This window comes from Perissodus microlepis, chromosome 2 (genome assembly GCF_051167445.1).
Source record: "Perissodus microlepis isolate ML-2025 ecotype Zambia chromosome 2, ASM5116744v1, whole genome shotgun sequence".
Taxonomy (NCBI): Eukaryota; Metazoa; Chordata; class Actinopteri; order Cichliformes; family Cichlidae; genus Perissodus; species Perissodus microlepis.
The window spans coordinates 14,527,409-14,539,861 of NC_140462.1; the positions used below are offsets into that span (position 1 = coordinate 14,527,409).

Sequence of the window (12,453 nt, forward strand, 5' to 3'; positions counted from 1 at the left end):
ATCCTCAGCATGTAATCCTTCCCTACATCCATGAACCTTCACTATGGTCTCCATCTTTAACATCCTTTGCTCAATACATTCCCTCTGCGACAAACTATCTCACCCTTGCATTTCTACCTTTTAATCTCCAAAGAGCTGTTCCTCTGATCTACTCACTTCTAATTTTGTCCATCCTGATCACCCCTCATGAAAATCTTATCATCTGCCACCTCCAGCTCCACTGTCTTTTTTGCGATCTCACTACCATCTTGTAAACTTTCCCTTTCACTCCTGCCACAAATCGGTCTTCTTTTCTTCTCTTGTGCACTGCCCATTGCTTTGGATGGTTAAGCCCAGGTGTTTAAACTCATCCACCTTGATCACTCCACCTGTCTCCCTCCCATTCACACACACACATATTATGGCTACTAGCTTCCACTGACTACCTCCACTTCATCCACCTTTTCTTTTGTGAAATACAGATTATCTGTAAGTTGTAGAGTCAAAGTTATTCAAAGACAACTTTAAGACTATTGTAAAGTCCAGGATTGATGATTTGATAATCGTCTTTTTGTTTTACCTTATTTAGAGTGTCTTAACTTTTCTTTGCAAGTTATTTTTTTCTTTTTTAACATTTAATCAAAATTAGTGAAGCTCAAACACAAAAAGAGCCTGTAAACTGTTAATAATACAACTTTCTGACGATCACATCAATGAGGAACCCTCAAGTTAAGTCAAATTCTGGAACAAAGGTTTATTTTTTGAAAAGTAGCTGAAAGAAGAGGTCGTGTACACAACAAGAAAGCAAAGTTGTGTTTCCATTATAGAACACGAACAATGTGAAAATTATACAAAACAGTCTGTAAATGATTTAGCAGTTAATGTATTTTTTGTAACCAAAATGACACATTAAAACACATTACATCCCAGATTCTGTATGCACACAATGTACACATGTGCCATTTGTGTTTCTCACCAGTTAGAAATGTATCAAGTCTAAAAATGATACAAAAAGGTATGCACGCGCACAAGCCTCTACTGATATGGTAGTGAACTACAGTGACTGAAACTCTGGGGTCCGCTCTTGGACCGTAACACAGTAATCCCTCCATTTAACAGTCTATTTATTCCCCGTCACTCCTCAGAGCTGGAACCGCCAGCACAGGTGCCCCAGTCTGTCAATGTTTTTATGTAGCACGCTGTGGATCGGCGCCACGTATCTTGCCACGTCGCCGTCCCGTGAGAAATCTCTGCAGAACATGCCCTTCTCCGAGCTGAAGACAAACTTCTGGGGCATGGGCCCATTCCCCCTTACGTACTCCCACACAGCCAGCAGCAGCAGCCTCACCTCGAAGGGAGTCAGGTGAGGGAAAGCTTCGTGGACGTTGGCCAGGACGGGCGGCAGGAGCTGGCCTTCTCCCATGCAGGACACCAAGAGGCAGGAAGCCTGGAGGTGCCATGGGGAGTCTGTGGATGATGCCTCGCGAGATGCCTCCCAGTGGGCCAACAGAGTGGCCAGGAGGCCTCGGAGCACCGCTGAGCAGTAGCAGAGAGCCGGTCGTCCAGCTGCAACGACCTGAAGCAGAGCGAAGAGCACAGGGTGGGCCTCAAAGCAGCGCCGAATGTGGATGTCTCTCTCCACTGTGGTGCGGGCGTGCTCTTCTGGGGGCCAGGATAACTCACTATTGGCCACGTCGGGACAGACGTTTTCCACTAGTGTAACTGCAACAACCTTGGCTGCCTCCGCGTTGATGGGTGGCGGCTCATTGGGGTCAGACGGTGATCGTGAGCCGTTCAGACCGGAGGAGCTGCAACACTTGACAATAACTGCCAGCAGAATCTGAATGTTCTACAGAGAAAAGAGGACGAAAACATGCACATTATTACAGATTTATCTCCTGTTTGATCATTTCATAGGAGTCACATGGACCAATAATTTTTATGCACAACTTACAGTAAAAATACACAAAAAACCCACTTCCTTAGTCTATTTATAGTTTTAACTGCTCTGCAATCTTTAAACACTCACCTGTATGACTAAGGATGGATCAGGCAGCTGTGTGATGGTGCGAGCCTTTAGTCCCTTGCCAATCACACCTGCGTGAAACACAGACCACACACTACTTGAAAAATTAACGGTGGTACCAAACCGACAGTTGACGTCCAGCAAAGAGGCTCCAACATCAGGCGACACAGATGGGGAAGGCACAGGGGCGCCAGACATGTCTGCGATCTGCCCTCCAAATAGGTCGGTGTTGCCTTTATGTAGCGCTCCTTCAACCAGCTGCTGAAGCACTGATTTGAGTGTAAGAGGAGAGTATGCGGCAAAACGGGACAGTAGAAGAACGGAGCAGTTCACTGCTTCACCTGCCTGCCCTCCATCTCTCCCTGCCTTCCCTCCTTCTCCTCTCCTTCGCAGAGCCAGGAAGAAATGAGTGACGGCAGCGCGAGAGAGTTGGAGCAGCTGTGCTGGGGAGCAGGTGCGAGGGAACGGGCTGCAGGACAGGAGGCGTACTGCAGCGTGAGATACAGCTGGGTCACCGTGGAGAAGAAGTGGGCAGAAATCATGGAGGTGTCCTGAGACCGCCGAGCCCACCTGGACCACCATGGAGGACTGAGCACCTGTTGCTCCTCTTCTCTCCTCGTCCTGACTCTGGATGGCTGCGGCCAGGTTGAGCAACAGCTGCCTAAGCTGCCGAGGCCCCAGAGTGTGTGTGTGGATCTGCGCCACGCTACGTGCAATGGCAGCGGGAATGAGGCCTGCCATGCAGGAGGAGAGCGTGGTGTGGAGCTGCCAGGCCAGAGCCAACTCCTCTGGATTGCGAGCCTGAGTGAGCAGCTGGCAGAGGGCCTCAGTGGCTGTGCTGGGACCCCCATAAACTGAGAGCAGACACAGCAGCTGGTGCAGCCAGAGGTGACGCTTCCTCTCCAGTCGCAGCGTCTCAGCACACAGCTGACCAACGTGAGACTGCAGCTCCTCCAAGAACGGGATGACCCTCTGGGGCTGTGAGGAAGCAGAGTGATGGGGGTTGACCTCAACTCCATCAGTGCGGTTGAATACTAACTTGTGGAGATGCAGGAGCAGCATCTGCAGGAGGCGGTCGCAACCTTCTCGGACTCCTTCGTGAGGTGAGGGAGTTGGGCCTGAGATAATGACTGAAGCTGGGGTCGCAGTGTCTGCCAGAAATCTGAGGACCCGGGCCCCTCCCGAGGGGCTCTGGCTAATGAGATGCACAACCAGGCCCAGCATGTTATCCAGTTCCTCTCTGGGGAGGCCCTGCAGCACGGCCTGTAGCTGGAGCAGGACAGGGGGGCGCAACAACTCGACAAGCTCTGCAGACACAGGACCAAAAAGGTTTGGGGACATTGCTGCCAGCTGCAGGAGAAACGGCACCGCAGCACGACGAAGCTGAGGGGAGCTTTCCCAGGATGTTGAAGATGAGGTTGGAGATAGAGGGCTCGACGGATTGAGACTCTCCTGGAACATCCTCAGCAGCTCTTTCCGGATGCTGTCGGAGTGGTGAGCGGCGAGGTGTCCAAGGATTCCCACCACTGAGCCGATCTTTGGCACTCTGCTGCCTTTATCCACTCCCATTACAAGCAGCCCTTGGTCCTTAGCACCATGAGAGCAGAAGTCCTTCAGTCCACACGCCATCACTCGGCTGATGATGGTACCGGGGAAGGCAGACCCAATGTGAGCCACCACCCAGTCAAAATGTGGGGAGTGCTGAACTGAAGTGTCCAAAAGAGCATCGACACAGGCATCGGGGCACCAGGCCAGCATTGCAGCCAGACACTGAGAGTAGGCTTCCATGAGAGATCGAGTGGCAGCACAAGACATCCAGAGCTGAAGCAGCTCGTTGAGGCTGGAGGAGTGGGGGGCGACACGGCGCCCGGCATGCTTGCTGCTCAGCTGGCCCAGTAAATCCACAGCCCAGGTGGACACTAGAGGGGCCCAGGCTCGGGGGTTGAGACGGATGAACTCTGACAGTACGCCGTGAATCTCCTACAGACAAAAGAAATAATAAAACAAATTAACCTTTAAAAATCTTTTTTAACTTCAATATGTGCACATTTTTTTTTATGATGGTGTATTTTTGTAGTCACACCTGTATAATGTCCTCCAGGTTGGAGCTGACCCCAGTGCTGGCATTACTCTCCGTCTCTAGGTTGTGCAGGAAGGCGGACACATGCTCATCGTACACGCCTCGCAGATGCTCCAAGACCGCCCCGCGACAGGCCGGGACTGAGCGCAGCAGGCGCACAGCGCAGCGAGCATGTTCTCGGACGCTGAGCTTCCGGCCCTGAACGGTGTCAACGCCACTGATGAAGGACTTGATCTCCTGAGACAGTTCCTGGGTACTAGAGAAGGAGAAAGTAGACATGAGGAAAGTGAGTGGTGTCTCACCAACAAGCTAAAAATGATAAGGACGGATATAATAATCTAAGAATACATCACTGCTAACATATTCTGTGTGAATATACGAAGAAGTTGTGAACAACACCCATTAAGGCCTTACAGAACCAAAAGTGACATCCTGTGACAAATAAAACTTCCTTCCACAACATATATAAAAACTACAAGTGGCAAAGCTAGCAAGTAACTGTTTAGTGTTATTATTAAAATGTAGAAGCTTGGGCTTTTGATTTAAGCTCAACTACGTGTGGAGAACTGACCAATGACAACACTGAAGAAATGCCAGTATGTCCTGCTGTTCTTTGTTTTATAACATTATGAACAAATTATGTTCAAGTCAAACAAAACTATTAGTTGATGGTCGTCAGTTTGGGCTTTTGTAGGCATTCACTTGTTATTTTATGAGCTCTAGATTAAAAATCGAGATTCTAAATCTGGATCTGGATTTTTTTTTTTTTTAAATGTTTAAAATAATTTTGATTATGTGATGATCAAAATAACAATAATTTCTATCTTTAATTTGTTAGTATTCTCTTTGTCCTAAAAGTAGAATTTAATAAATATAATGAAACCAAGAAGTGTCCAGGTTTACAGCGTTAACAACATTAGTTGGCCGACATTGGCATTGACTGTCACCTGGCTCTAAAATCAAGTATCAGTCACGTGTCATCCAAGATACTTTAGACTGTGGTCCCATTTTAACTATATGTGAACCATTCAAGCTTATATGGCCCAATCTGAGCCCTTGTTGAGGTTATATTGATCATAACTCTTCTGATAATTATTTCATCAATTAATTAATTGATTAGTCATTTAAAAGAAAAGACAGCCAAAGAAATGTTGTCACATCAAGGAAAATCACTTAACTATTACTAGAAAAGCAGCAGATTAATTTTGATCCAGTGAAGTAATCATTTTTTAACCTTGCACAGAAAGTATTCGTAATGAAAAATATTTTGTTATTTCATTGATAAGTAAAAACATACGCTTGATACGACTTTAAACTAATCAAAGTGATCAAATCAAATTTAGGTGTTTACTGTGTTTTGTCTTCTTTAAGGTGAAAGCATGCACTCTAGGATTAAAGCACTAACTTTAATCATGCACAGAAATATAAATGTATGCCCCACTGTTCTTCATACAGTTAACCCCGAGCAGGAGACGTGTGCTGTGGGACTTAATCGCGTGGATGCACTTCTTGTGTCATATCTGCCACTCACCTCAGGGCAGTCTGCGGTGTGTGAGTGTGTGAGCTCTGCATCGCTTTCAGCGGACTCCCGTCAAACACCACAGACATCGCTTGGTTGGTAAACATCAAAACATCACAGCGAATCCACCTCTCGGCCGTGGGGCTTCGACTTGAGCGATTATGACAGCTTTTTTGTTGCCTTCGCAACCAAATTTCAGGACAAAATACAACGAAAGGGCGCTCCGAAGCCGGAAGTTGGGAGTTCTTCGCTGTTAGAAAAAGGAAACGTCAAGCCGACCGCGGAAGTCTTTGGCGACACCCAGTGGTCATGTCTATTTCTGCTACTGCTGCTGTCTACTCGACAGAGATAAGGCAAAGAAAAATCAAATTAGTTCGCCTGATTATTACATAGTACGTTACGGAGCCCCGCAAGGGACATGGGAGAAAAAAAATGAAGATGTCACGGAAAAGTTCATCATCATAGTATGTAGTTTTTGTAAACTAATAATTATATTTTAGGTAAAAAAAACAAACAAACAAACAAATTAATAACATTAACTTTTAAAATGATACATATTAATTCTGTGTCCTTTATTATGTGTTTCAGTACTGACTTAATGATCTAACTTTACTAATGGAATACAAGCTTTTAAGCAGAGATATTTAAAATGATAATAATAATAATACAAAACCGAGAAAAATTGTGGTATTTATTCTCCAGTTGTGCCAAATAAACAGTGAAATATTCATTACAAACACATTAGATCAACATCAGCCGCTGCCAGCAGTTAATGTTTTCCTATTTGCTGATATTTGGATATCAACCTATAGGAGCATTATTGCTACTTTTAAATTTCATTCCCTGTCATTCCCCTTATTTAGATGACTTCTATGATCCTGGTTTTCAATTCATGTTGAATTTAAATTTAATACATGCCACTCCAGGTGGGGTGAAGTTCATCAGGGGAGAAAATTATATTGAATAAGGATGATTTTTGTAGTTAAAATAAATAAAAAAAGAGTTTCGTGATGCTGCCAAAGTTTTCACAGGGTGACAGGCAGTGCAGTGAAAATGTATTTGCTCCCTTCCTAATTTCTTTTTGTATATGGGCATAAATGTTGCGGATCATCCAATACATTTTGATATTAAATAATAAATAAGTACCCAAATTAATTCAAAATGCAGTTTGGAAATTAAGATTTAATTTAATGGCATAAAAAGTCTACCTGGCCCTCTGCGAAAAAGTAATTGCTCCTTTCAAAAAGCAGCACATCATCCCACCATCTAAAGAAACCTATGAACGTGTGAGAAGCAGTCAGTGACATCTATCAGTCTGGAACGGGTTAAGAGCCATTTTAAGGCTCTGGGACTGCAGTGAACCACGTTGAGAGACATTATCCATAAATGGAGAAAATTTGGAACAAAATGACTTCATTACATCATCAGCGACTCATTCGGGTCACAAAAGAACCCAGAACAACATTAAAGAACTGCAGGCCTCAAGTGAAGTGTGACTTGCTAAGGGGCATTAAAAAAAAAGATTAGTGAGCGTGTATGTGTATATTTGAGGCTGTGTGGATTAAAGACAATCCAAAATAATTTCACTTGTGTGGCCAAAATTACCAGGACATTCATAGCCATGGTGAGTGTGTGTAACCTTCTGACCACAGCTGTACTTAATATAATAATAATAATAATAATAATAATAATAATAATAATAATAATAATAATAATAATAATAATAATAATAATAATAATAACAACACTCATGTTTTCAGTGGGAGAAATGTTTCGTCACTCATCTAAGGGACCACCCTTATAAACAGTACATTTGCACAAAGTACTGTGGTGTACAACTAGCACCACTGACAAACAGTGGGCTGTGAGGTCAGTTCCTTTATTATTAATATGCAAACTGTCATGACCATTGATCAGCAACCACTGTTTAATGGTCTGACCATTGATCAATGGCTGTGACCTGCAGTCAGCTGAGACTGCAGAAGTCACTTGGATGAGTGATGAAACGTTTCTCCCATTGAAAACGCTACATTCAGATGAACAGAATCAACCTTTTGGGGTTTACCTACCTGGATGACTGAGCATGCATCAAGACACAAATACATGACTAACTTTTTTTGAAATGCAAAGGATACATTTTGAAAGAGTAACATTTAAAAACAGCTAAAACCATTAAAATCTGCTAATTTTTCTCATTTAATGACCATCAGATGATGAATAACATGAAACACGGCAAGAAAAACATATATAATTTCAACATTTTTTTTCCCACTCTCACTTTAGTCTGCTGTCATTACAAGGATGTCACCATCTGCAGCTCACAAGACAGACAGGCTTTACATGGACAGTATTAATTAAGAAAAAACAGCATTCAAACATATCTACAGTTCCCTTCTGTTTAACAATCCTGCCATCAGCACATCAAGAACTCCAAGCTTATTGCAAAGACATCCAGTGGGCCAGGCTGGGCCTTTAGAAGGGCCGGATCTATCCCCTTGTTTGACACCCCACATTTAAACTGTACAAATATAAACTCCAGCAATTTTTGACTTCCTACTGAAGCAAACAAGCATACGTCGTCACGTCATCACGCAATAAAAAAAAAAATCCTCGTGAAGATTTAGTTCTCAGTTATATTTAAACCGAAAGTGTTGGTGTTTTTCTGCACGTGGCCATCATAACTGATCACGGAAAGAAGAAAGAGAGGGGGTGGAGGATAATAAACCGGCGATTTAAGAGAAAGAAAATGTCGTTATTTGTTGAAATTAGACTTTAAAGTCAAGCACCTGCCAGACCAAAAAAGGTAAAATAAAAATAATATTAACAAAAATAAATAATAACAAAATAAATGCAAATAAATTATACATAAATTAAATATTTTAAATGAAATTTACCCATGATAAAATCACAAATTTATGAAAGAAAGAAAATAAAAAGTGCAGGTATTTGTAGCTGAAACAAAAGCAGACTCATAATTCCTTCACACTTAATTTTATCACAGCATTAAATATTTACGCGTTTTCTTGTAATATTCTTGCACCTTGCTTAAACAATCAGTCATCTTAAAAGTCATCTTAAAAATCACCTGACGCTTAAAAAAGACAAATAAAATACTGCCACGCGTTTATTTTGAAGGGCACTGATCACGCGCACGAATCAGCTGATCGCTCGCGGGTGAGCTTTTGATGTTTGCGTCGGTGACGTCTCTCATTTAAAAAACGAAAGGGTTCGAGATCGTTTTGACAATAAGAACAGAAGAAGGAGAAGAAGAGTCTGGTCGCTGCAGGTAAGGAATTAACCCGATCAAACACCTCCCACAGCTGAGGGTCGCGTGAATGATGGTGTTAGCTCACGGCTTTTGGGTGACGCAAACACGGACCAGTTCCGGCTAATCTTCTTCGTGTGCGATTTTTAAACACTCTTTGTGGCTTATTTTGATTTATAAGTCTCTAAAAGTGCGAGCTTTTCTCTAACAGACGCTTCTTTGGCGTTTATTTCCACGAGTTATAGTGCAGAGGTTATGCTAACATGTGTCCAGACAATCAGGTGCCAGTTTATTAGGAACATCAACGATCCTGCAGCTGTTTTTAAGAGGGGCGCTGTTCAGCTCAGTGTCCACTTTGAAGGATCTAGCCCGGTTTGGTGTGCAAAAACATACAGATATTTAAAGTGTTATTAGATTTATCGGTCTCTTACTTTCATTATGTATCACGTGGTGTGCTTAAATCTGATGTGTACTTTTATTTATTTATTTATCTTTAATCCCTACAGCTGAAAGTCGTCAGGAAGTCAAACAAATCGGAAGTTCGCAGACCAAAGACAGGCTGACATGGCCCCAACACTGGTTAGTAAAAGAATGTGATGACATTTATAGCCTCAGAGTTGTTTATTGCATCAAGCTGATGTCTATTTACAGCGAGTCAGTGTGTGTGATCGGGTCAAACGTGCTGCAATTATTGCCAAACACACTCTTTTGGAAATTCAAACATTTTTCCCCTCTCTTCTAATCCAAGTATGACGAAAAGCCAGAGCCTGGGGATTTAATCGAGATCTTTCGTGGCTCTTACCAGCACTGGGCTGTGTACATTGGCGATGGCTTCGTTATTCACTTGGCACCACCCTGTGAGTCCCTCCACACACATATACACACACACACTGTCTGGACTCCTTCCCCAAATCCCATCACTGAAAACAAAAAGCAGCTTGTCTGAGAGGCCACATGCAGATTCTGTGATGTGGGTTTTCAGGACAGAACACAATGTAAATTATTTGTTGGGGTACGGCCCACTCAAAACACAAACTCTTGCAATATTCAGCATGTAAACTGAGTGGGTTTTGTCCCCAGCTGAGGTCCCGGATGCCGGCTCCAACAGCATGATGTCTGTCCTAACTGAGAAGGCGTTGGTGAAGAAAGATGGGCTGTGGGACGTGGTGGGAACTAACGAGTGGAAAATCAGCAACAGTCTGGACAAGTCGTACGAGCCGCGCTCGCCTGATGTCATTGTGAGGGAGGCCTGCAGGCTGGTGGGCCAGGTGCTGCCGTACTGCGTCTTCAGGGGAAACTGCGAGCATTTTGTCAATGAGCTGCGCTACGGCAAGGCGGAGTCCCGGCAGGTAGGTCCAACCACGTCAATCCTTTGTGTCACTATAAAAACACGAAGTGAGACAAAGCACTGACACACAGGCGGTGGCGGAGGTTGGGCGGTGTAAGTTTCAAACAATAGAAATCTTCAGTGAAGAAGGAAAAAATAGCAGAAAAAGCCAGAACAAATTTACAGAAGAAATAGTTCATTTCTTAAAACAAACATGGGGATTAAAGATTCATTCATAGCTATAACTTTGAATCCTTTCATTCTTCTGTGACACCAGGTGGGAAATTATCTCTCATACCAAACATTGCTTGCTCCACCCCTCCTGTTTCCTCTGGAGGTTTGCCATCTTCTAAATGATGAATGGCTCAATCAGTTGCAATTAGCTGTAATTAAATATCAATTAATTAATTTGTCTGTTAGGGATTCAAAGCAGGGTACAAGAGGCTTTCCAGCTTCATACAACACCGAAACATCAAAATGTCACCACATATTTAACAAGGTAAAGGATTATGTAAGAAACTAAAGAGAGAGGTAACAGTGGGAAGGGCTTTTAAAGGGCAGAATGATATCAGTGGAGTCAACGTGCTGCATACAGTGATAAGAGGAAACTTTTGGGGCCTGGGACATGACAGGGCAGGTCTGTGCACATCTTTACAACCTTTAGTTAATATTTAAATCTAGGCATCAGTGAGTAAACGTGTAAATTGTAAAATTGTATCTGAGCCTGCAAACTAAACAGACAAAGCCTTCAAAGATTAGTTGAATTTGCTTAAAGTGCATTGAAGTCCACCCATTACCTTTTCTGAACAAGGCTCTGAGTCAAAATGAAACTTAACAGGCGGTGAAAGTGAAACTTTAAACTGCTCCCAGAGCAGGTGAAGCTCAGTAGGAGCGTCAGCTGCTTTTACTGAATCAAGTTCTGCATCCACGTGATTTCTCCTATTCCAAACTTTGTACATTAAGTATAAACACTGATGTGTTGTTTCAGGAATGCTTCTTTCAGACACTAAGAACAAATGAATGTCATGATCTTTTAATTAGAAGATGTTTTCACTGAAACCCAATCCGCCCAAAATCTTTTAAAAGTTCAAATCGTTATTTTTTTTTTTTTAAGTTGGGCAGCTGTGGGGATTAAAATTTTTTTGCTACTTTATAAATTTCAACAAAAAAGAAATCACGTTAGCTGCAATGATGTATGTTTTCCTTGCAGGTGCGTAAGGCAGGAGAGGTCGCCATGTATGCAGGCTTGGCTGCGGCTGTGGGTGTGGGTGTTTTCGCGCTGACACGATGGTTGGGAGGAAGCAAAAACGAAAACAAGGAAACACAGTGATGAACCTTTGTCCTCTTTTGTTTTGGGTCTGGATTAGCAGATCACCAGCAAAGCCTAACTGGCGCCTGCCATAATCAGTTGCAGATAAATAACACTGCCTAACTTGCATGCAGTTATCTGTGATTTAGCAGGAAATTTGGATCGGCTTCACCCCTATCTGTCCTTCATGTTGTTTTTAGTTTTGTTTTTTGGGGAAAAATGATGTAAGGCTGGCTAGTTTGTATTTTTGGGGTTGTTTAAAATTTGTACATACAGCACAAGTTTGACAGTTTTTCCTCAGAAGATGAAATATGTGGTTTTCATATCAATGAAATGACTGTGGATAGCTCATGAGGGATGAAGGTTGGAGGGTATTTATGATTATATAATATATGATAACTTTCTAAACTCACAAATGGTTTTAAAGTAAATGGGTATAGTCAAACATCGGGAGAGAAAATAGGAAGTGCTATAAGTGAATACTCAATATTAAGCTAATGAGTCTCTATGCTAGGTTATGTAGGATTTCTTAAAAAGAGCAAAAAACCTTATGATCAACATGTTTCTACGGTTCACAGATATATCATGTTACTGTTCCTGATGTTTCACTGTTTGAACAAGTTTTAAATAAATGAATTGTTTGACTCTCAATGATAGCCTGGAATGTGTGATATAGCATTCTTGTCATTGGACCCTTAAATACAGCCTATTACATTAAAGTCTTTGCAAAGGCACCCTGCACCATTCTTGCACTTCCAATTCTGTTCCCCCCTGAAACCAAATGAAGCTTTCACAAAGGAAAAGTCTATGATCTATGTCTAGGATAAACATGACTGCACAGCATTTTTAATTCCCACATCTGTACTAGTTCTTGACTGACTAACGACTTACCTTTCAGGGACACTTACAAGCTCTGCAAATTTTGAATGTAGTGGAAAAGACCACGAA

At 42.6% G+C, this 12,453-nt stretch overlaps 2 protein-coding genes across 2 annotated transcripts; one reads left to right on the forward strand and one right to left on the reverse strand.

Moving 5' to 3' along the window:
* Positions 1-708: 708 nt before the first annotated feature.
* ints5 (integrator complex subunit 5) lies at positions 709-5,885 on the reverse strand. The gene is made up of 4 exons (XM_084948796.1): positions 5,617-5,885; positions 4,089-4,341; positions 2,009-3,985; positions 709-1,828 (listed from the first exon to the last, which is right to left on the reverse strand). Exons 1-4 carry the CDS (start codon positions 5,709-5,711, stop codon positions 1,121-1,123), a joined length of 3,033 nt encoding a protein of 1,010 aa, XP_084804922.1. The 5' UTR covers positions 5,712-5,885; the 3' UTR covers positions 709-1,120.
* Positions 5,886-8,742: 2,857 nt separating this feature from the next.
* On the forward strand, positions 8,743-12,156 carry LOC146392503 (phospholipase A and acyltransferase 3-like). Its single transcript, XM_084948824.1, has 5 exons — positions 8,743-8,890; positions 9,376-9,448; positions 9,618-9,726; positions 9,950-10,218; positions 11,407-12,156. The coding sequence occupies exons 2-5, from the start codon at positions 9,434-9,436 to the stop codon at positions 11,524-11,526; spliced, it is 513 nt and encodes a 170-aa protein (XP_084804950.1). The 5' UTR covers positions 8,743-8,890; positions 9,376-9,433; the 3' UTR covers positions 11,527-12,156.
* The last annotated feature ends 297 nt before the right edge of the window (positions 12,157-12,453 follow it).

Excerpts from the sequence above, each read along its gene's own strand:
- LOC146392503 (XM_084948824.1), top strand. Across the intron at positions 9,727-9,949 it reads TATTCACTTGGCACCACCCT|CTGAGGTCCCGGATGCCGGC; the intron begins GTGAGTCCCTCC and ends TTTTGTCCCCAG. Across the intron at positions 10,219-11,406 it reads GCAAGGCGGAGTCCCGGCAG|GTGCGTAAGGCAGGAGAGGT; the intron begins GTAGGTCCAACC and ends TTTTCCTTGCAG.
- ints5 (XM_084948796.1), bottom strand. The coding sequence starts at position 5,711 with ATGTTTACCAACCAAGCGATGTCTGTGGTGTTTGACGGGAGTCCGCTG. Across the intron at positions 4,342-5,616 it reads ACACCGCAGACTGCCCTGAG|TACCCAGGAACTGTCTCAGG; the intron begins GTGAGTGGCAGA and ends CTCCTTCTCTAG. Across the intron at positions 1,829-2,008 it reads ATCCATCCTTAGTCATACAG|AACATTCAGATTCTGCTGGC; the intron begins GTGAGTGTTTAA and ends TTTTCTCTGTAG.